The sequence below is a fragment of the Ammospiza nelsoni genome, chromosome 4 (genome assembly GCF_027579445.1).
Source record: "Ammospiza nelsoni isolate bAmmNel1 chromosome 4, bAmmNel1.pri, whole genome shotgun sequence".
In the NCBI taxonomy this organism is placed as follows: domain Eukaryota; kingdom Metazoa; phylum Chordata; class Aves; order Passeriformes; family Passerellidae; genus Ammospiza; species Ammospiza nelsoni.
Window position 1 is genome coordinate 50,733,925 of NC_080636.1, and position 23,294 is coordinate 50,757,218.

The 23,294-nt window shown below is 45.5% G+C and overlaps 2 protein-coding genes across 4 annotated transcripts; one reads left to right on the top strand and one right to left on the bottom strand.

The window, feature by feature from the left end:
• The first annotated feature begins 91 nt into the window (after positions 1–91).
• GTF2E2 (general transcription factor IIE subunit 2) lies at positions 92–20,711 on the top strand. 2 transcript variants are annotated; one of them, XM_059470274.1, is made up of 8 exons: positions 92–145; positions 711–877; positions 10,211–10,302; positions 10,696–10,803; positions 11,354–11,536; positions 11,990–12,083; positions 19,064–19,179; positions 19,832–20,711. In XM_059470274.1, the coding sequence occupies exons 2-8, from the start codon at positions 715–717 to the stop codon at positions 19,949–19,951; spliced, it is 876 nt and encodes a 291-aa protein (XP_059326257.1). In that variant the 5' UTR covers positions 92–145; positions 711–714; the 3' UTR covers positions 19,952–20,711. The 2 variants fall into 2 exon arrangements, with proteins under 2 accessions (XP_059326257.1, XP_059326258.1); XM_059470275.1 differs by lacking the exon at positions 92–145 and adding an exon at positions 330–353.
• On the bottom strand, positions 2,937–8,683 carry SMIM18 (small integral membrane protein 18). Of its 2 annotated transcripts, XR_009418336.1 has the most exons (3): positions 8,568–8,683; positions 4,669–5,453; positions 2,937–3,692 (listed from the first exon to the last, which is right to left on the bottom strand). XR_009418336.1 is itself a non-coding variant. In XM_059470856.1 (2 exons), exons 1-2 carry the CDS (start codon positions 8,656–8,658, stop codon positions 5,107–5,109), a joined length of 438 nt encoding a protein of 145 aa, XP_059326839.1. In that variant the 5' UTR covers positions 8,659–8,683; the 3' UTR covers positions 4,651–5,106. The 2 variants fall into 2 exon arrangements, 1 of the variants encoding a protein (XP_059326839.1); XM_059470856.1 differs by lacking the exon at positions 2,937–3,692 and having other exon boundaries at positions 4,651–5,453.
• Positions 20,712–23,294: the final 2,583 nt, after the last annotated feature.

Consider the following 23,294-nt stretch of genomic DNA (forward strand, 5'->3'; position numbering starts at 1 on the left):
ATGTTACTGTGTGTGGGGGAGCTGAGGGCGGGCAGGCCGGGCCGCGTTGCCATGGCGACGGGCGGGCCGCTTCCGGGGCGTGGCGTGCGGGGCGCGCGAGGGCTGCCGGGAGCGGCATGGCTCGCTAGGCGGCGGCGGCGCGCGGGTGAGCGGGCGGGGGTCGCCCTGAGGGGACGGACCAGCCCCAGCGGGACCGGCACCGGGACGGGAGCGGAGAGGGGGACGGGGGAGCGGCCGCCCCGCTCTGTGCGCGGGGGCAGGGGCGGCGAGGCGCCGGCATCTCCCGGCCGGGGGTTTCCGCCCGCCGCGCTGCCACTTTGTTCCGTCCTGCCGTGAGGTGCCTCGTTAAGCCGGTGCGGGGCTCTCCTGTCCCTGTTCGGCATTGCTGTTCACATTCCTTAAGGTTCCGATAGTGCTCTGACACCTCGAATGTGTTGTTGACGTCCGTGTTGGGGAAAAGGAGGAGCACACAAGGAGTAAATTGCTCCCCAGGGCTGTGGTCACGGCCCCGATCCTGCCGCAGCTCACGGGGCCTTCGGACAGCCCCGCCAGGCCCGGGAGGGGCTCTTGGCCTGTCCTGTGTGGGGCTGGGAGTCGGACTCAGTGCTGGGACCCCATCGCGCTCAGCACATTCCGTGGTAAACAGCAGCTTCTGCTCCTAAACACCTCGGTGAGGCTGACACCCTTCTCTCGCCTTTTCCCCGTGGCAGAATCATGGACCCCAGCTTGCTGCGGGAGCGGGAGCTGTTCAAAAAGCGAGCCCTCTCCACGCCCGCCGTAGAGAAACGCCCAGCGCTCTCCTCCGACTCCTCTGCTTCCAAGAAGAAGAAGGCCAAGGTAGAGCAAGGGGGCTCCTCCAGCTCAAAACAAACCACAGGTGGGTGGAAGTCTCCTGTCCAGCAGCTGCTTGGTGTTTCCTGCTGTTTACCTTTAATCCGTGGTTTATTAATGTGAATAATGCTGTATCTGTGAGTTTTGCTGGTGGCTGTTGTCAATTTCTCTTCAATTACCACTTTTGCGAAGAAAATCACTTGCACAGTGTGAAAAACCCATTCCCTACTGTGCATGTGTGTTAAGCCTCATCCCGTGGCTCGTTTGCTGTTGCTCTGTTGGAGGAATCTGTGCTGCCAAAATGATTGATGTGAGACCGTGCTTTGGATGTGCTTTTGGAAACGGTGAGTTTCAGTGCTTTCTGGACAGGCAGTGCCATTCATTTTCTCTGTTTGCCATGTTGGGTAGGACCTGGATCAACCTGGTCTAAGGGAAAGTGTCCCCATGACAGGAGGCTGGAACAGGATGATCTCTAGGCTCCCTTCCTTCCCAACCTGTTCCGTGATTATTTCTGGCAAAAGAGTACCTAAAACATTTAGATAACTCTAAGCTGGAGGGTGTTCATACCCAAGATGCATTTTTCCAGGTGTATCTTGTTTGGGGATTTTGTTTTAGGGGATTTGCCAGGTGTTTCTTGTTTGGCTTGCATGTTGTAATTAGCAGTTGTCTCATTTCACCTGGGAGCTAAGCTTTGCTCGTGAGCACCAGGCATTCCAGGGTTTTCTGCCTGTTTTTCTGGGGAGTTGTGGCATTTCCCTGAGGTGGTGGCATTGATAATGAGTCTCCTAGTATCAAATAAACAGTTAATAAAGCAGCACCAAAAATAGTGGGAGTGTGTGGAAAGTGCAGCACCGGGGAGAGGATTTGCTCCCAAAGCCATGGCAGTACTCAAGTGCACTTTAAAGGTCAGATCAAATGCCAGGAGTTACTACATCACAAAACACTCTGTTGTGCAAACTCAGTCCATGCTCATATTTTGAATAATACCCACGTGGCTCTCTCCTAAACTCCAGGAGAAACAATAGAGCTAAAAACAGCAGAGAAAAATGTCAGGGAGTTTGGGAGGAGGGGAAGCATCTTCTCTCCCAGGGGAAGAGTTGGGAATTTGGGTATGTGTCTGCAGCTTCTCAGGCACCAAATAAAGTATCAGCCAGACATTCTAAAATAAATCAAGGGAGGCCAGGTTTCCATTCATTCCTTTTTCACACTCTCCAAATAAAACAAAATTCTGCGTGGAATATCCTAGGCTGCATCACTGGGGTGAGCAAGGTTTGCTGGGAAGAAGGGATGGGGAGTCAGGAAGAGGGCAGAGGGTACAAATGTGAGCCTGATCTGGAGGATTTGAGCAGATAAAGAAGGTTTCATTTTGTTTCTGTGGTTTCTGTGGGCTGAGGGTTTCTTTAAGTGCTGTTGTGGCTGTCAGACAATTCACTTACACAAACAGGGACCCGAGGTGGCTCTGAGGAGATAAAGTTCATCTTTTATGCTGCTGGCTGCGTTCCAGGCAGTAGCAGAGAGGTTCCAGGGTTTCTACAATATTTTTATGCTGCGGAGTCAAAATCCTCTGCCTCAAAACCCACTTTTTATTTCACTTGCCAGATTGGCAGATGCCTGTCAGGATATGTGGGTGTCAGAGACAGGAGGTGGAGTAACAACCTGGTGTTGGGAAATCCCTGTCCCACCTCCCTGAAGAGACAAAAATAGGGTGGTCAGTTCTAGTTTTGTAGTGCAGTGGCCACAGAGGTGATGAAGGGAGTCACCTTTATCACCTTATTATTTATGTGCTGGCGCTGATAGTCCCTGGGTGTGTAGTGCCTCCCTGGCTCTGTGGTTCTGTGGCTCAGAGAGCCTGCCCTGGATACTTTTTGGGGGAGAAGAGGTTTGGAGACCATGCTAATCTTCAAGAGACTGTCCAGCTAAGTCTGGCCTGTCTGTGAAGTCTGGCTCTAAGCTTCCTACTGCTCCTACAGTGATTGTTATGCAGACATTACTGTCATTGTTTCAACAAGTTGTTTGAAAAAATTCAAAGCTAGTTTGCTCAGTTTAGAACAGGAACTGGAAAATAAATGAAATGGATCAAATCTGTTTGTTTCATTTTATTAATCAATAGTAAATTGTGGCTGTGGTCTTTGTCTTAAGACCTTTGTCTCAGTGGTCTCTGCTGACAGTTGTCAAGAGCCAGAATCTTCAGGGGCTGTTTTGTGGAAAAGAATCATCCTGAGTCTTCTCTGGTACTGTGCAAGGGGCCACCTTTGCCTTCTGCTCCTGGTGCCCACCCCCATTCCCCTTTGCAGACCTGTGAAATAAAAAGCTGGGATGAGTCCCAACATATGTCACTCCATGTGCTTCTCAGGAAGGCATTGCCAGAGCAGCAGAGGCTGGCGTGCTGCACACACTGCCCTCTTGTGTGCAGCTTGATGGGCACTGTGGGAATGCTGCAAGTGTCCAGAGCCTTTCCTTTTAGGAGAGAGCCAGGATTTAATTCAGTGCATCCTGATGGCTACTCTGGCCTCTTGAGCAGGGCTTCCCAGTCTGACGCTGTCACACAGCAGAAGGTGGCATGTCATCCTTATCACCACTGGCATTATCTCCGTCATCCATCTCAGTGTGAGTCCTAAATGATCTTGTGCTCAGGGCAGTGGCTTCCATCAGTTGTGCTTTTGATTTTGGGCTTGAAGAAGTGTGTCTGTGGGGATTTGTGACTGCAGGAGGGAGTTTGCTTCTCCAGGTGAATCACTGGACTAGCTGTACTCTAGTTCATCCTGCCCTGGGTGTTTTGTGACTCCATCTCCCCAATGGAGAGTGTCAATTAGCAAGTCTTTCACTGTGTTCAGATCTTCTGGAGCTTAGTCATGCTCAGCCTGAGAGGGGGATTTGATATATATATTAAAAAAAAGATCATTATAGGTACTGGTCAAGGTTTTTCAGACGTGGATGGACTGTGAGGTCTCTTGTGGTTGTGGCCATTTAGGTGGCTTTTGTTTCCTCCCTGCCAGGAATGTTTTCTGGAGTTAAATAACTTGTCCCACATGTAGCTTTGCTCTGGGACATTTCTGTGGGGGTTCAGGAGGGTGGAGGACTTGCCAGGAGTTACTGTTGGCTACACTGTTGGACATTTTTATTACAGTTGTCATTTGTAACTGCAAAACTTGAATGGTTTTAAAAACCCCTGACACAGCACAGCTACAGGGGGCGGTGAGCCAGAGGTGTGAGAGTCCTGTGGCCAGGACATGAACAAGGGGTGAGTGTGAACTCTGGGATGTGTCAGCAGGCAGATGGAGTCAAGTGAGATTCTCTTGTGCAAGTGCTGAAAGCTGCACCTGGGCTGGGTGCCATCCCCCTCTTCAGTGTGGGAGGTCTGTGGCCCATCTCCCTCTGCTCTTGGCAAGAACTCCACCAGTTCCAGTTTGACTTTGAAAGTTTGGGATAGGGGTGATAGATCCGGTGTCTCCCGTTCCCTGTAGTGTTGTGGTTGCCACAGAAGCAGCAGCCTTGAGGCAGAGAATTGTCCCTATTCATTTCCAGCAGTATTTTTGGGTAGGGTCAGATATTCTGAAGGTAGTGGGTTATGCAGGTGTAAACACCCAGAAATTGTTGGCCAGACTGGGGAGAACAGCTCCCTGGAACTGGAGAAGAAACTACCTACCCTTAGGAGATCTAGAAGAGACCATTTTAGGGATACATTTCTTGTTGGCTTAGCCTTCCTCCCACCACCCTCTCTTCTAAAAGCAAAAAACCCTTAATAAAAAGCACTGCCAAAGGCTAGAATGCACCCAGTCCTTTCCTGCCTGAAGGGTCTCTTGCCCTCCAACCCTCCTCTCCCAACTTTTGTCCTACCCCTTGTCTGTCTGTCCTGTCCCTGTGTGGTTGACTCGGTGGGACAACACTGCTGTCTTTGCACAGGATGTGATCAGACTGTTGGACATTTTATAAATGTTTTCTTCAGTTAAGCAACAGTTTTATGCATGTTAGGCAGCATTTGTTCGGTCAGGTAGACAAAATTCTATGCTAGTCACTCAATATAAACAGCAACATTTCATCTAAAAACAACAATCTTTTTCCCTCCCATAACACTGCAGTAGATTGTCTTTCTGCTGAGCACTTGGAAAACCTTTGCCAATTATTCCAGCTCACATCCAGAGATAAAATTGCCACTGTGGATATTTAAATCCAAAAGAAAAAAGCACACAACTTGCTTGTTTGTAAGCTAAGGAGGCTTCATTCCAGGTGTCAAATGTCAAACCAAGTTCTCCAAGTGCAGTTGCTCAGTTCTTCCTACACCACCTCTGTGTCTCGCTTCCTGAAGCTGTTCAGCATTGCTCTGACAGGATTGGGCTCGTTCTCTAAGTCCTTCACAGTTTTGTTTTTCACACAGCAGCAGCAGTCCAGCAGTTCATACAGGAAAGCCAGCACCACCAGAGAAACTACAGTGAAGATGAATATGATCAGGATGACAAAGCAGGCAGTGTTCCAGTTGTCATGGAAAGGGTAAATTTTTTGCACTTGGAAGCCCAGATACTGGGAGATGGATGTAGTAGTTTCATTCCAATGGGTGCTGTTGAGGGTTGCCATCCTTGAGGACCTGCCTGGCTTGGGTATGCTCACTGGCACAGATTTGGGAGCTGAAACACAAAAACAAAGCTGTTGAGAACTGTCAATCAAGGAAACACTGTGATATTTATCACAAATTGGAGCTACTTAGACTAAGTGCTCAAAGTTTCTACTAACATGGATTGTTACATACTTGTATTTGCTCACCAAAATGTCAAACTCCACGTGTGTAAGTTTGTGATAGACCTGGAACATTTATTTTGGCAGTGTCTGGTTTGTGCAGGCATGATGTGGTGTAAGCGATTCAGGAATGAAAGAGCTTTGCTTCTTTATTTCAATTACATGCACAAACAGCTTACAAACTAGATTTTCAAGGTGTGCAGTGGTTTCAATCATCTGTGCATCGTCAGTCTTGTGGTGTGAAAGGCCTTATTATTTTGGAATTGCCTGTCAGCACAGACTTGTTCACCTGCAAAACTCTCTGGACTTCAGGAGGGCAGATTTCCTGACCTCTTCATTCCCCTGCTCTTCCCCTACCGAGTAGTTTGTGCTGGAGAAATTTGGCTGCCCAGATGGCACTGGGAAGCATTTGGAAATCTTGTTTGTGGTGCTGTAGTCACTGGGGTGGATAACAAGGAAAACCCAACCCTTCCTGAGGAGTTCTTCCTCCTTATTTTCAACTCTGCCTAAGCCTGGGTTGGCACCCAGCAGAGGAAGAGGCTGCTCTGTGGTGTGGGGGAGATGAAGCAAGAAGCTGACTCCAGCAAATCTGCCTTTGCTCAATAGTCTAATGCAATAAAAATTGTCCAAGGAGCTACAGTAACTTCTGGTTATCTGCTGTGGCTGTAGGATGTCATAATAACCTTTGAATCCCTCAGGCAGTTAAAAACTGGGTGTGGGAGGAGGAGATCAAGTCAGGTCTCCATATTTCTTTGAGGAAACAGCAAGGAGTTTTTAGGTGGAACATGGTGGTGATGGTGTCTACTAAAGCAGTCTGAGTACCTGTCCTTATTTCTGTGAAATTATTAAAGAAAAGGACATGGTGGAAACCAGGATCATGCTGCCAAACCAGCCTGTGATCTATGTCTTATTTATTTGTTCTAATATTCTACATTTTGTTCTTTATCCTTTTATCTTCAGTGGATTTAAATTGAAACAAAAGAGCTTTGTTGTTGGGAAGGTCCCTGGCATTAGTGTTTCACACAGACATTTACTGGAGCAGTTGCAGTAACTTAAATCTGTAGCTGGGTACACAAATTAGTAATTGAATATACAGTATATAACTGAGATGGATGGGATTAATTTAATTGTTAGTGGGTTTGTTTGTTTGTTTGTTTGTTTGTTTGTTTGTTTTTCTTAAACAAAAGTTTACAGAGCAAATCCTAGCTAAAAATAGTCCTGGCTTGAGTCATGTCCTGGCTTGGTTTGGTCACCGTGTGAGAAGGAAACTCAGCCAACCTGTTATGGGGCTAAAACTCATGAGGGTTTTTGAAGGGGTGGCTTGAAGACTTATTTCAAAATAATCCATGAGACAAAGAGAGATGGGGGAGCTGAATAAAAAGATTTGGAGTCCCCTTTGAGGAGTAATTAAAATAAGCAGGATTTAATTGTGTGTAATTAAAATAAGCAGGATTTAATTGTGTGTTTTAAATGGCAAAAGGATACCTTTGGGAAAGAAAAGTTTTGTTTTGAACTTTGTAAACAGATTCCTAGGATTGAGGGTTTTGTTGGAATCTGTTACACGTAAGTTTGCTTGCTCTGTAAACACCAAGCACAAAACCAGACTGTTTCTGTGAAGCAAAATTTAATAAGTTTTGGTGGGATTTTTTCATTTATATTGCTCTGAGTGATCAAGATCTGTGGCCCCTGGAGGGATTGGTCAGATTTGCACTGTTCAGCTAGGACAGCTCTCTGCCACGGGAGTAGCTCTGTTCCCACGAGGAGAGGAGCATCTTGAGCATGGCATGGCCAGAAAACAGTGCAGCAGCCATTCCCTCCCCACTCCACAGTCATTCCCTTCCCACTCCACAGCCAACCCCTTTCTGCTCCACAAGCTCCATCAGGGCAGCCATTCCCTCCCCACTCCACATCCACCATAGGGCAGCAGTTTGCACAGTGGAGACATGTTTGTCTTTATGCCAGGAGATGGAATTTAATGCTCCTTGAGGAGGATGATGATCTCTCCACGGGGCGAGGCAGATAAAGATCAGCTACTCTTTGCTGTAATTATTGAAATACTAGGCTGAAGTAGCTGTTGCTGACTGTTCAGAATTGAAACAGCACTAATGAGGTTAGTGTCCTTGAAAGCTGTCAAAAATGGGCTGGTTTCCTGCATTTGTACTTATTTTGTAATGGCAGAGGTCAGATTCGTATCATCAGCCAGTCTGATTTACAATCAAGTCAGCAGTTGTACATATCCAAAATGCAACGAGTTAAATATTTAATGCACTAGGTTTTCGTTTAAAAGCATTAGCATCTTTGGGCACTGCAGAGGACCAGCTTTATTTGAAATCATGGAGCAGAGGGAAATGACTGGCAGAAAATCCTTTTAATGCAGCTCTGAGGAAGCCCTGTTTAAGAAGGCACTGAGCATTTACAAATCTCAGGTGCATTCTAACCCGGCTCTTTGCCCTGTGTCCATGGCTGCTCCAGTGTTTCCAAAGGTAACAGCAGGCACAGGGATTTTCTCCCTGCCTGTTTCTAGAACAGGTTTCTCCTCCACACACACACAGATCTCTTTTAGGCAGCCTAATTTACGGAATACCCCCTGGGAGGTAACACTGCTCACATTTCAGCTGGAGCTGCCTTTGTTTTAAGGAAAACCCTTTCGCTGTCATTTCTGTGCAAACACATAGAATCAATCACCAGGAATATGAGGCTGCAGGAAACCACCCACCTCCCCTGCAAGCACGAAATCCATTTTGTTTACTGAATCTTGGCTGGTTGTGTTAGCTCTGCTGTAAGATGGAGTGGTCATCAATTTTCCATTAGTGCACAGATGGTGAAAGTGCTCGTCTGATTGTGCAAGACAAGCTCCTCCACATTCAGCAGGATAAACCATGCTCAGCCTAGAGAAAAATCATTCTGATTCCAAGAAGCTTTTACAGGTTCTCAGCTTACAGACATATTTTCTTTCAGTAATCAAGATAAACCTGAGAGAATGTTATAAAATGATACACACCTACCTCTTGTGTGAAAGGATGCTGAGAGAGCGCCGTTCTGGTCCCTTTTTTTAGTGCAGCCTATGGCACAGCTAAGATGGAGCTTTCCTTCCATTGGCCAGAGCACGATGCTGCTGACAACTTCCTTTGTGCTCATTTGCATCGAGCCCTCAACCCCAGGAGTAAATCATTCAGAAATGTGACTTTTACTGTCTGGAATGAGAAGCAAATTCCTCCCTGATCTTGCTTTTTGGGGTGGAATGAGCTCGTTAGCAGAGGTTGGCCACGACCCCGCTCTGCTTTGTGCTCGGATCAGCCATCAAACCGTGACGTTTGAAGTGTTAATATCTGCAGATTTCCAGCCGCACCGTGGGGTTAGATTCTCTTGTCATCGACTGCAAGCAGGCAGATTAAACAGGATTATCTTCCTGATTCAATTCAAATCTGACAGAACAAAAACATGATAAATTGTCTTAACTGTTTGTTGTACCTCTGAATTTATTTTGGTCACTTCAGACCTCTCATTGCATCTATGATTTTTCTATTTATTTCTAAAATGTCCTACATAACATTAATTTTTAATCTTTAAAGGGAACCTTGTAGGGAAAAATCTCTATGGGCTACATCTTCAGGGAGAGCTGGCTTTTGATTTTCCTTCTTTTAATTTAGTAACCAGAATAAAATATTCCTCTGTAGCTACAGTGATATTTCTATGTTAATTTTAGAATTGTTGTGCTGTATGAAGCCTTTAAGACTTTGATGTCATGTAACAGTTTGACGATTCTGTTCTTTTCTCTTGCTACACTGATTTTTCCACAGAAACAATAGGAGCTCCATATTTCTGAGATATCTGTTGTCTTGTCAGATGTGCTTAGAAATCACCAGAGGATTAAACAATCCCCGTGGTGACAAAGAGATGGTGTTCTTTTTCTGGAGTAGCTGAAATTCCAGAAAACTGTTGCCATTAGTTTTGAGCAATGTTGTGCTGGTAATGAGCCTGTGGCTTGTGATAGTGGTTTGTGGATATTTGTGTTTAATGTGCTGTGCTAAGAGCTGACGGTTATTAAATGGTCATTAACAACCTTGCAAGAACTTTTGAAACAAAGTGATAGCAAACCTCATGATAAAGACAGCCAGAGTTGACAACAGAGGGGGTTCTGAGTTGTGTTCCAGTGGTTGAATTGGTTTGCATTTGTATGGCTCTGTTTAATAAATTCTCCACTAGAACCACTTGAAACAGTTTTTTTTTTTTTAAGTCACAGCCTTCCTTCACCTGCTGTGTAACCACTGAGTACCTTTGGGGAAGAAGGGAAGCTTTGTGCCCCCATCTCAGCAGCAGGAAGGTATTGGTGGAGCAAAAGCAGTGCGTTATTTCAGCATGGATTCATGTAGTGTAAATGATTATGGGATGTTAAGCCACCAAATTAAACATGTTCTCTTGTGCCAGGAACTCTGCAGTCACTTGCTGCTTTCTTAACTTTTTATTTGTGGAGTTCTGCGCAGAAATGCTCCAGAGCTGTGTCCTCTGAGTCCCTGGGTCTGGATCAAGATGTGTGCAAGGACTCACCTGGGGGTGGCTGCTTCTGCCACTCCTGTTTGTGATGGACCTCAGAGCCAACAGGAAGCTATCAAAGCACCCTCTAATTGTTTGTTTTCTTTCTTTGTAGATCACAGCAATGGATCATTTAACTTGAAAGCCCTTTCGGGAGGCTCTGGCTACAAGTTTGGAGTCCTTGCTAAAATAGTGAATTATATGAAGGTATGGTGTTTTGGTGTAAAATAATACTGGTTTTAAATAATTTAATTGTTTCTTGTCCTGTGGCTAGAAAATGCTGAATGTTTCAACCCCTGAAATTCTTTTACTGCAAGAGTGAGAATTTCAAGAAACTGCTTGTTAAATTCAAAGTGCTGTCAGTAAATGAAATTGTTAGCATATTGTTCCATAACTGAAATCCTGATTATCCCAGGTCACTCTGCAACCAAAATAATGGGGTTTATTTGCTGGAATTTCAAGATGCTGTCAGGTTTTGGGATTCATAAGCTAGCGATCAAAATAAAGTGTAATTTGGTGCCAATCTCAGCTACTTTTTGGTGATTGAGTTGCTGAATAAAGTGAGTACAGAGCTGTAAGAGATGCTCTTTGCTTTTGCAGACCCGGCACCAGCGTGGTGACACACATCCATTAACCCTGGAGGAGATACTGGATGAAACACAGCATTTAGATATTGGACTCAAGCAGAAACAATGGTTAATGAGTGAGGTAAACAAAACACATGTTCTGATTTTCATTAAAGAATTCTGATAAAGCTGAATTACACACATTTGTTAAATTATTAATATGTAATCCCTTCTTCAAGAAACTACTAAGTCAGACTGTAACATTCCTTGCTGACAATACTGATATTCTGGGGAGCAGAAACCTCTGCTCTGGCAGCATTGGTTGTGAGGGAAGCTTGATTTTGCTGCAGTCTTCCAAAAAGTAGCTCCAGGCTTCTTCCATAATGAACCAGAATATCAGAATGGAATGGAAGAGCTCCTCCCAAGATGCGTATATAAAGTTATCCCTGAGCCATTGCCAGATGAAAAAAGGTAAACAAATACCCTGCAGCACACCAAAGTTGGGTCCCTTCTTTCTTAGAGGTGCTGTGTGTCTTGGTGAATTATAGGATTCAAGGATTTAAAATCTGTTTCAACTCAAAGCTCCAGCCTGGCAGCTGTAACGTGTGGTTCATGTGCTCAAAAGCACACCAGGAAAAAAGTAGTAAGTATCTGCACTGTTTCAAGGTTTGAGATTTCTGCCCCTGTTACAGGCTCTAGTCAACAATCCAAAAATAGAAGTTGTGGATGGGAAGTATGCCTTCAAACCCAAGTACAACTTGAAAGACAAAAAGGCCTTGCTCAGGCTCTTGGACAAGCACGACCAGCGAGGCCTGGGAGGAATCCTTCTGGAAGACATCGAGGAAGGGCTGCCCAATGCACAGAAAGCCATAAAGGTGAGCAACACGTGGCTGCAGTTCAGCTTTCACTTCTCTCAGGGAAGAGAGACACTAAGACAGAGCTTTCTCATGAGCTGTTGCTGTTCTTTTGATAACTCAAGTGGCATTTCAGCAGATCTGATATTGTGGCATTTTCTGTATTTCATCCTTTACGTTCAGATTTGCCCTGATGTCTCAGCACAGCTCTCAGAGCTCTTTCTCACAAAAGACTCCTGATCTCCCATGTTCCAACTGCAGGCATTTAGTTCTGCTTTCACACCTTGACCTCAGTCCTCTGAATCTCCTTTTTGATTTATTAGTGTGCTCATGTGTTTCATGGCCAGTTACTTTGCAGCTTCTCCAGTTTGTTGTTGCTTTTATTAGCCCAACTTTGTTGGCTTTGTTGGGGTTGGAGGCCTTCAGCTTGGAAAATAAATTATTTTTAGTTGTTGTTTTGTATTTGTTTTTGAGGCTTTAGGGGACCAGATCATCTTCGTTAATCGACCTGATAAGAAGAAAATTCTTTTCTACAACGACAAGAGCTGTCACTTTGCTGTGGATGAAGGTAGGTGTTGTTTTACATGGGTCTCCATGACAGTTGATCTGAATTCGCCTTAAGGACATCTGTGTATAAGCAGCCTTCAGATAGAGCAGTCTTTTAGGGTGATAATAAAATATTAGGTGTGTCCAGATGTGAGGGAAGTGTTGATATTAACATGAGGCTAATGAGACCAGCAAGTGAGTCCAGTGGTAATATCCTCTTCTTTATGATGGCTGCATTGGAACATGGCACCAGGAATCCACCATTTGTCTTCAAGAGTAGTAGTACAGAAGAGACTAAAAACTACCTCACTGTGACTGAAATGGCATCTAAGATTTTGCTGCTTAAGGGGAAGCCAAAAAAAAACCCAAAAGAATGATTTGGGGGTGCAAGACTTTTGTTGGGTTTTTTGCCTGGTTATGAACCATGTGCCTTTTACTGGTGAATGCAGCAAGAAGCCATAAATGGAACAGAAGGAGGAAGCATGGAGGGATGAGATGTGAGCAAAATTCTTGAGAAGAGGGTGGTTACAGCTGGGAGGAGAGCACAGACAACTAAAGATGTGTGGGGGCAGTGCTGCTGCCCAGGGCTGGAGTGGATTTGGGGCTTCACAAGTTCGGTGTGTTTGCTGTGTCACAAATGGTGGTAGAATCCTCTGGTGCCATTTTATGCACAGAAATCAATTACAGAAATCAGGATGTGTTCCAGTAAGGACATAAATGTCAGCATGAGGTGTCTGTAAATGCAGAAAAGGGAAGGCAGTCTGTGTCAGAAGATCTTATTTTGAATGACTCAGTGACACTGAACGCTTTCTTTTTTTCATGTATTGTTCTTGTAACATGACACATAAAGCCATTGCGTCACACAGCGTCACATTATGTATGGTAAAAAAATGAGTTTTGATACAATTTGAACTGCTCTATTTCCAGGACCACAGTAGGATGCATAAAGATCTTTCTTTCTTTGCCTACCTCAAGGGGAATCTTTATTTCCAATAGAATTTAGCAACTAAAGATGTGTATCATTAACTATTAGTTATGTACTGAGAGTACACACTTGTAATCTCAGTAACGATAGCTTTGTTTCACAAAGGTGATTAAGCAGAGGTGGCATCTACAGCATTTAATAATACTGAAAAATATCTCAAAAGGTTGAAGTGAATTTCTTTTTTAACGATGATTTCTGTCATTTCTTGGTAGGGGCAATGCAACTATATGCAAAATGCAGAATGGATTCTCTGGGAAATTTCTGATTTCCAAATGTTTAGGAGTTTACCATGAACCCTGTCCTTCTGTTGAGACAGTGCCTCTTCAGTCCATCAGCCCACAGTTTTTGGGGGCCTGAACATGGCCAAAGCATTTAGAAATCAGTGCTCTTGCAGTAACTTTTGAGACAGACCTTTTAAGTTTTAGCCACTGGTTGTATCACAGTCGTGTTGCTAAATGAATGTTTTTTCTTGTGCAATTTTTTCCAGATAGCAGGAACCCAATCATAATAAAAGAGTGATCAGAGGGAAGTCTCTACCCTGTTGCTATTAGCTTGTAATAACTCCAGGATTAGCTGTCAAGTTTCATAACAGGGCCCATTTTGGTAAGATGTAGACAGAGGCATCAGGCAGCCAGGATAAATCCCGGGCTCCTCTTACACAAAACAGAGGGAGCTGTTGCTCCCAGAGGGAGGAAGAGGTTAAAAAAACTCCTTAAAATGCCTGGCCTCCTGCTGAAGGAAGTCATTTAAGCTGCAGTGTGTGTCCTGAAGGGATCCTTAGAGCAGTGTTTGTAGTTCAAGGTGGCTCTGCTTCCTTTTATCCGCAGGTGGCAGCAGCTCCCCATCCCAGCCAGAAGTGATGTTTTGTTGTTGCTCTGTTCCTGCTGGTTTTGGTTTTCCTTTTGATGCTTTGTTCTGAGAGGGGGCAAGAATATTTTCTCTTTTGTGAATATTGTGATCCACCTGAGTATGCCACAGTGCTGGAAACATCCCTGAGTATGTTCGCTCACTCACTGCAGCTGGAGCAGGTCCCTTTTTGAGCCCTGTTATCCTGTGATGAAGGAAAGCCACCCTCCCTGAGCAGCTTTGCTTTAGGATTCTTTCCAGAGCAGCAGAAGGGTGTCTCTTAGGGAGTCTCTGGCAGAATTGTCTGTGCACAGGACGAGTTATGACATGTCTCTGCCTTAGCAATGCTACTGCAGCTCATTATCTCTGGCAACGTTCAAATGAAGTTTTTAAAAAGGCTGCAAAATAAGCCTTGAAGTGTTGGCAGACTCTTTGATCTAGCAGCCGGTGACAGTTCAAAATATGTTTCTAGTTTAATGTTTATCCTCAGAAATAAGGGCTCTGTGCTCCTCAGTGCTGCTGTATGACATCCCAGCTCAGAACATGTTGGCTGAGGGTGATAGCCTTGAAAAGTGGGGTCCTCTCCCACTGCTGCCTGAGCCAGGGCAATTTGTGGAGCTCTCTGCCTGGAGCAGTGGGAGGACCTCCTTTCTGGCAGTGCCTGCCTCTGCCCTTGATGGCTGAACAAGCTTTTCTTTCTCCCCCTGTGAAAATAAATCCCAATGTATCGCAGCAACGGAGCGCTGCCTATATATCGAGATCTCAAGGGTACTGGAGGGGGTTTGAGCAGCAAGGAAGGGCTTTTGTTCTTCCTTTTATGTGATTAGCCGAGGAAGGTTCAGGTTGCATGTGTTCCTTCTGGACTTCCTGGCTAATTAATCTGGTGTCAGTGGTGTGGAGCTGAAAGTGTTTATAAAAGCAGGGCCAGATTTCAGGTGCTTCAGCCAAGTCGAGGCTGCCTGTTCTTTGCATGTGAACAAGGCTTTCACCCCCGTGCTGAATGCTGAAAGGCCACTTGGATTGCCTGACTGCTAGAGATGGTATCTTCCCCAGCTGAATGCACTACAGGAAGTATTTTTTTGCTGAAAAATTCAGATACTTAATTATTTTTAAATTCTTCCTACACTTTTGAAGGGCTTTTTACGGAATGTCTAAAGCTTCTTAAATTGAACACTGTAAAATCTGCATGGGATCAGTGCTGATTTACAGCTGTGGTGGTCCAGGGACAGCACAGATTTAGCACCAAGCACCTTTTCCTTCTGTTATAAATCCAGTGCTGCATTCCCTGGGACTGCTAGGACTGTTGTTTCTTCCCTTCTACACTGTTATTGTCTAGTTTTGTCCTTTGCTCAGCTTTTGGCTTGGCTCACTGAGGATTTTTAAGCTGTTTTTAATCTCTGGCAGATTTTATTAGCTGTGTGATGTATCAGTTTATCTCCACAACCATCTCAACCTTTCTGCAAGAGCAGGTGAGGCAGTCAGAAGTGCTGGATAAGCCTCTCCAAAGTCACCAGGCAGTCATTTACCCATGACTTCATTCCCCAAATGTAAGCATTTACAGAAAGGAAGTGGGTTAGAGTATAATCACTCAGGGAATGTCAGTGCAAATTATTTTCATCTATGAGGCACCTCGTGATGCTGTAAAATCAAGGTAACTGTGCATCCTTACCCCTTGGGTGTTTCAGAGAGAGAAGGTGTCTGCAAAATCTTTGTTATGCTGCCCTCAACTTAGCTCTGTGTTGTTTCCTGCTGGTCAGAGCTCATTGTTTTGAGCTTTAACTTCATGTTGCTAGAGATGTCAGCAAACATCTAAACTGGCTTTTCACCAGCTTCTGGTCTCATTTCCTCCTCTCAGTACTCAGAAGACCAGAATTTAGCTCTCTGGAGGAGCAAGGAGGCAGCCTGTGAGTAGTGTTGATTCTGTCCAGTTTCTGAGTTAACATCTTTCCGTCATCAGATTGCCAGATATTGTGTATAGGATTTGTTCATGACACTTGCCTCAGTACTGGGATCACAGCTTTGTGCCTCTTCTCAGGAAGATCTGCACTGGAATCGGAACAGAAAGCTCTGTGAAAAATGCAAATCTCAGTGAGGGTTCAAAGCACCTGCATGGCTTTGACCAGAAACTCCTGGGAGATTTCTCCCCTGGGGATTTTTTCTGGGCTCTGCCTTGTCAAAGCAGCCTAAGCCCTGCAGAGATTGTCAGCATGCCTGAGTGTGGCCTGCCCTGCTGTCTTTTTATCCTCCTGCAGCCATTTTACCTTCATTCTGGCTGATGGATGAAAGATTTTAGTAGCTCTGAGAGAAAAGTCTCATCTTTTCTGTGCTGTGATGGTGTCAGGATCACCCAGCAGTGAGCAGGGCATGGAACAGGCGAATTGAATGTGCTGTGTCATCATAATGGCTGCAGGCACCACAGGAATGCATACATCCCAACCTGTTCTCCATGGCTGGCTGCAGCAGGCCAGCATGTGGGGAGCCTCCTGCTCCAGCCATCCCCTCACACCAGCGCTGAGCTCCTTGTGCCCTGAGAAAGAAAAACCTTGTGAAAAATGGATCTGGTATATTGAAGTCTGCCCTAGGAGCTGCCTTCTGCTGCTGTTGTCTGCTCTTCAGACACACAGCAAAGGCCAGGGTGACAGCACTAGGGATTCTTGTCAAGGAAACCAGGCTGAATCTTTCCCTGTGTCAGCTCAAGGGTGTATTTTCTGAGGTGCAGAAGTACCACAGCTACAAATGCAGATGGTTGTTTCTTGAGAGCTGCAGTTATTGCCAGCTTTTCCCACAGGTTCTCATATTTCAGAGAGGATGTCACAATAATTCAGAGAGTGTATTCCCAAGGTCTAAACTTTCCCTGGCTGACAGGGGCATGGTCCTTGGAGACTTAAAAGCCTGACAGGTAATGTGTAAATGGTTCAGTGCCAGCCATCCAGCTGCTCTCTTCCTTCAGACCTTGCACTTAGCCCAGTGTCTGGTGTTACACCAAGTCAGTTTTGTGATGAGGTGATGGATGGATGGATCTCCCTTTCCTTCTAGGTGACACACCAAGTGCAGACAACTTGTATGCACTGAAGGGTGGCAGCTCCCCGTGCTTCTCCACCTTTATCCCGTGCTTTTTGTTCCAGTAGGGAGTGTTTCCATGTTGTTGTGACTCCCTCTTTCCTGGGCAGTGGACTATTTTAAAGCCCTACATGGAGCTCCAGAATGAGTAGAAGTTTCTTTTGCAATTACTGCAATCAAAGCAGTAGTGCTGAAAGCAGCCTGATTTACGGAGGAGTTTTTAAATGGAGTTGCAGAATATGATATGGTGACTCTGGTGGGGCCAATTAGTGGATTAAATTGTCTGTATGTAAAGTCCATTCTGGCTCTGCACTTTTGGATCTTGATGCCTGTTCCATTTGTATTTCTTGGCCGAGTTTAGAAGGTGGATGTGAAGCTGGAGTGATGTTATAACCGTGGCACTACAAGAAATGCAGACCACTGTAGTTAGATATTAACTGTGATCTGCACTTCTGTGCATGCTGATCCCTGAAGAGCTGACCATTTATTTTCTAGTGTTTAATTTTTCACTTCTGTTCCCCAGAAGAATGTAGACCGGTTTGACCTTAAGCACCTATCCTCGGCTTTCTTTTTTTTTTTTGCACTAGGGTGTATTTATCCATATATCCTGAACTCTAATGAGGAGACACATTTGTTTGCAGCAGGATATTATGAATAACAGGACAAACCTCCACCTGCTGCAGCTGGATGGGGTGAGGGATGATCTCTGATAGCAGGCACAGGCAGCTGTGCTGAAAGCCTGGAAAGCCCCTCAGAATGGATGAGCAGATGGAGGATGTCTTCACTGCAGTGTCAGTCCTTGCATTAAGGGATGTGCACACTGATCCCAGGGTGCTGGATAGCCTCTGTGAGAAGCAGGCTGTGAGCTATGTCCCTTGTAACCAAACGTGGTGTTTTGACAGGTTTTGGTTCTCTTCAAAACCACTGCATTACCCAAAACAAACACTGTCATTCTTCAGTGGTGAAATTCCTTTCTTTTGTTTCCTGAAAAGCTGGGGCAGTCTCTTACTGTTGGCAGCAAACACCTGAGACTCAAGGCATGTATTTGCATAGAAAAACAAGGTGCTTTAGGCAGGGAATTGTTCCAAGGGCAGGAACCGGGTTGGTTTTGTACACTCCCATTTGGTTGCAGTGTGCCCAGAGCCAGGATACCTGTGGCAAGCGGGCCCTGGAGCGTCCCATCCCCTGCTGCACAGGACACATCCTTAAGCATGCAGAGGTTGTGGTTGTTTTGACAACTGTATACTAAATTTATCTGGAAATAAAAGGAAAAATTTAGTCTTGCTATGTGTGCCTCGTGTTTTATTTATAGTTTGTTAGCCAGACCTGCTGACAGGATGTATCTTAACTCCCTGCATGGGGAATGAAGGGAGGTAGGATCGTACCAGCCGCTGCCTGGAGAAGGCATTCCAGAGGCTCTGTGAAACTTTACGTGAGGCAGAAAGTGTGCAGGCAGATGGCAGCTGCTCTAATTAAGACTTACTGTCTCTGTCTGTTTTCCTGCTGCTGTGGTTTTTAAGGTGTCTCTCTTCTTTTTAACACCAGAGGAATTTTAGTACTCTGTTGTCTGTAGAGCACGGTGTGGATCGTATTGCAGTGATAAACGGGCTCAGAGCCGCTGAAGTCGATGTCTCGAACCCTCAATAAATTAGGGGATGGGATGAGGAGTCTCCCAAGTCAGTGGCAGGTGAGGATGTGTAAATGAAGTTGCCATTTCTGGTTAGTGATTGCCCTTCATCGGGATCTGTGAAACTCATTCACAGCCTACAGAGTTCTGGAGATCTCAGGCAAAAAGAGACTCCATAGCAAATGAACACGGAAAGCACAGGTTGCCTCCGGGTGCTCCTGATGCTCGAGTGCAGTTTAGCTTGAGGGTGTTTTGTTGTTGTTTTGTTGGTTGGAGTTTCATCTTTTCGGGTTTTGGGTGTTTTTGGCTGTGCATCAGCATTTGGAGAGGGTGAAGGCTGTGCTGAGTGAGTGCCTGCTGGTGGTGACAGACTGACGTGCCAGAATGTTGGAGTGTTTGAAATCAAGTCTCTCTCCTTCCCTTCCTGTGGGGTCTTTGCCCAGGGTTTACTCACTGGGATATAAAACCGAGTTTGTAATTTCAGAATTCCAGAAGCTGTGGAGGAGCATTCCTGTGGATTCTATGGATGAGGAGAAGATAGAAGAGTATCTGAAACGACAGGGTATTTCTTCCATGCAAGAAACCGGACCAAAGAGAATAGTAAGAGATACAAATTTTAGGTCTTCTAGGAGATCCCTCCCTTTCTGATCCCTCAGTGTTAATTCCAAAATGTGTTGGTGAGCCTATGTACAACTTTATGGAGCTTGGGGGAGCGTGGCCAGTGTTAAAAACTGGAAAAACCAAGTGCTGCAGCCAGCAGTCAGTGATTTTTATGACTTGTTAGAGCTGGTGTAATTAATCCGAGCAGCATCAAAGGAGAGCAAACTCCAGGAATCCCCGTGAGCTCCACAGTGGAAGATTCTGCTTGAAGCTCTACAATGCATCAAGAGTAGTAGTGTTTTGGGAGGAAGGTGGTGGGGGGTGTGTGTTGCCTTTTCTGCTGAAGAGATTTGAAGTCCTGATGGGATTGTGGACAGAACTGTGGGACATGTACCTGCTTCTGTAGCTGCACTTAAGAGTGCCAACTTAACTACTGTGCCTGGGATACCATGGCTCTGCTCTGTCCCCAGGCTCATCTCCCTGCCTGCATTGGAATTGGATGCTGTTGCTTCTCCAGGAGCCAGCACTTCCCTTCCCTGCCCACCCCTCCTTCTGGCAGAACTCATCTTTCTCAGCAATGGTGACCAGCACGGTGTCACACGTCAGGTCAGATGTCACAGATCTTCTGAGTGCTGTTTGTTTTTTCTTGCAGGCTCCCATCCAGAGGAGGAAGAAACCTGCTTCTCAGAAGAAACGCCGGTTTAAGACTCACAATGACCACTTGGTTGGAGTATTAAAAGATTACTCTGATGTGGTTCCTGGCAAGCAGTGAGCGCTTGAATTCTGGAGCAAATGCGCGTTTCTAGATGGGCTTTCTGCTGCTGGGGCTCGGTGTCTGCTCACACAAGGACTGACTGTGTATAATAATGTGATGTGTTTCCCCCACCCCAGCAAGTGCCAGAGGTGAAACAGGTCAGTTTAAGAGCAAGTATGAGCTACTAAATTTAGAGGTTAATTTAATTAGCTAATGAGAAACGTGTCTTTGAGTAAGAGGTTCTCACTAGTTGCCTGTTGGCATAAATGGTGCTCAGCATGTAATGCAGGAATTCCTGCTCAGTGCTTAACTCTGCTTTTACATTGCTTAGTGGGTATTTACCTGGAATTACTTACAAGGGGCTTTCTAGTGGGATTGAATACAGCATTTGTTTTACCTGTTTCAGGAAAACCTTTTCCTAAAATCACTGCAGGCAAAGTTTCTTTCGCAGTCAAATACACCCACGATTTGTATGCTTCTTCCTTTCCACGGGACTGAGCTTTACTGAAAGGCGGTGATATCTGAGACTCAAACTCAGAAAACCCCGCTCCCAAAATCCCAGCAGGCTGTGGGATGGGATGCAGCCAGAGCTTCCTAATGGTAATTAGGAATTGCCCTCGGCAATGTCTCCTCACTGTTGTGGGTACAAGTGTGTTGCACCTTCTGCTCTGTGCACAGGAGGGAAATAAAACGACGATGTAATACTGAAGTGTTTTTTTCTTTTAAGTAATAAATTTACAATGGAGGTTTCCATTGTTGCTTCCTTAAAGAATGAGAACATTGGCAACTTTTGTGCTTGTTGCGTTTTCCTTTTCATGGAGGTAAAGGAATCTTTGCTATATTTTTATCCTCTCAGTGACTTAACTGTACTAGGCTAACACTGTCATCTCTTTAATGATGGCTGGGGAGAGGGGAGGAACCACCTTAAATGCAAGCTGCCTGTCAATGCCTGGTGTTGTGTGCAGCACAGCCTTACATGGACTGTGGCCAAACCGTGTCCTCTCCATAACTTATTGTTGTGTTCTAAAGCAGAGCTGGTCAATGCTGATCCTGTTTGCACGGCCCTGCAGGAGAGGAGCTGTTCCTGCGTTCTTCCAGGGTTAGGATCAGAGATAAAAGAGGTGCCTGCAGCTCCCCACCGAGGGCACATCACTGCTGCCTGAGCTCAGGCTGTGGTCTTGCTCGGAGCAGAGGCCGTCGGATGCGGCCACGTGAGCAGATGAAGAATGAGGCTTTGTTGCTGTGGCACTGAACAAGTTCTGTCAGCTTGGGGAAACGTGCTTCTGTAAGTGCAGCGTTTATCCTCCTGGTTTGAAAGGCTGCTCTTCTGAGAAACAGGCAGTGCTCCGAGCCTTGCACATGTCAGCCCTGGTTAAGGAGCTGGCAAATGCTGTTAGGAGGCTTCTTCTATTATTTTTATATATATGTTTCATGCTTTTTAAATATATATATATATATATAAAAGTGTGCTGCTCCAGATGGCTTTGAACCTCTTTTCTTTCCTATATCTTCCAGGTCAGCACAAACAATTCCTTTTGGCGCTTTTTAGTTTTGCATTACAGCTCTGCTTTGAGTACCTGCAGCACACTTGCAAAACTGTTCACCTCTCTTCTGTCATCTTCACTCAAGGTAGAAAAGATTCCCTTCCATCTGCTGCATTTTTGAGCAGTGTTTTTTTTTGGTGATGGTGTTTGGACAACAGCAGAGCTCTGAGTTGCTTTTCCTGCCTTTGGGGAGTCTCATGGAGTAACTTCCCATTTATCTTACATAACACTGCCCTTTCTCTGTGAACCAAAGCTGGCTGCAAGGTAGGCTACCTGCTTTGTTTCTCTGCTCAAGTGATTAGGATAATAGAGTCTGAGTCTAAAGAAAATGCCTCCAGCTACTTTGAAAGATTAAAAATATGTTAGGTCAAAAAAACAGGAGAGCAGGAAAGGGAAAGTGACTGTGAGCTCTGTGTGCTGCACTGGCCTTGTCAGGCTCCAGTGTTCAAAGGAACAAAAGAGTCCAGGTGGTGTCCAGTTGGAAAGACCGAATTAGATGCTTTGCCTCACTGGTGGATGCCTTCTCCTCTGCAATAGTAGCAGAAAGGGCATAAATAAGTTTTATAGCTTGTTAGGGTAAAATCTGAAAAACAGCTGAAGGAGAGCTCATGTTGGCCTGTTAGTGGTGGCATGGACTATAGAAAGCAGTGGTGGAGAAAATAAGTTCAGACAGTTAGCACAGAATTGTAGAGTCCCAACCTGGTTTGGGTTGGAAGGGACCTTAAATCCCATCCCATTCATCCCATTCCAGCCCCTGCCATGGGCAGGGACACCTTCCACTAGACCAGGTTGCTTCAAACCCACTCCAAGCCAGCCTTAGACACTTCCAGGAGTGGGGCAACCACAGCTCTGGGTAATCTGTGCCAGGGCCACAGGACCCTCACAGGGAAGTCTTTCTTCCATATATCTAAGCTAAATTTCCCCTCTTTCAGTTTGTACCCATTCTCCCTTGTCCTGTCACTACAGTCCCTGATAAAGGGTCCCTCTCTGGCTTCCTTCCCTCTGTGGCCCTCCAGATACTGGAGGGGGCTGTGAAGTCTCCATCCAACCTCCTCTTCTCCAGGGTGACCAGACCCAATTTTCTGAGCCTGTCAAAAAGAACAGAAACGTGAGCTCCTCTCTTTTCTGTAGACTTCAGGAGCTGGATTTTGTTTCCAAAGATGCTCCCAGTGTTCCTTTTTTTTCCCAAGACCTCTTAAAAATCAGATGGTGGAACTAGAAAACATCTCAGACTGTATGAGCATGAGTCTGTTTGCTGAGACCATTTTAGTACCATTGTAGTCCACTTCACAGCATTATATCCTGATCAGGCTTTTTGCTGAAGCTGAGCTGTTAAAAACTTAAACCTCCTTCATATTCCTCCATCATGTTCTCTTGTGTTCTGTGTGTGGCAGAATGACTCTCCCAGTGGCCAAAACCACCATGCCCTCAGCTTGCTTACTTTGGCAAAACCCTTCTTCCCTTAGGCTGGCATTGCAGAGGCTGCTGAGAGGCATCATGTGCTGTCCTGTCCTGGCAGCCCTGGGCCATTATCCCACTTTTCTCCTCCTTCCCTGGAAGCATCTGCTGCAAACCAGGAAGATGAGGGCACTTGGGCTGAGAACATAGAACAGAGTATTTCAGATGGAAGTGGGTTGTGGCAGGCACCTTGGTCTTGTGCATTTCAGGAAGGTTCTTTGGCAAACCCATCTCAGTGCTGTCTATACCTTTCCCAGCCTCTTCCACTCTCCTGGGGCTCCTGTCCAGCAAGGACATTGTGTTCCCTCCGCTCCAGAATTTGATGGGTTGATCCCAACAAGGTTTTTCTTTTTTTAAGA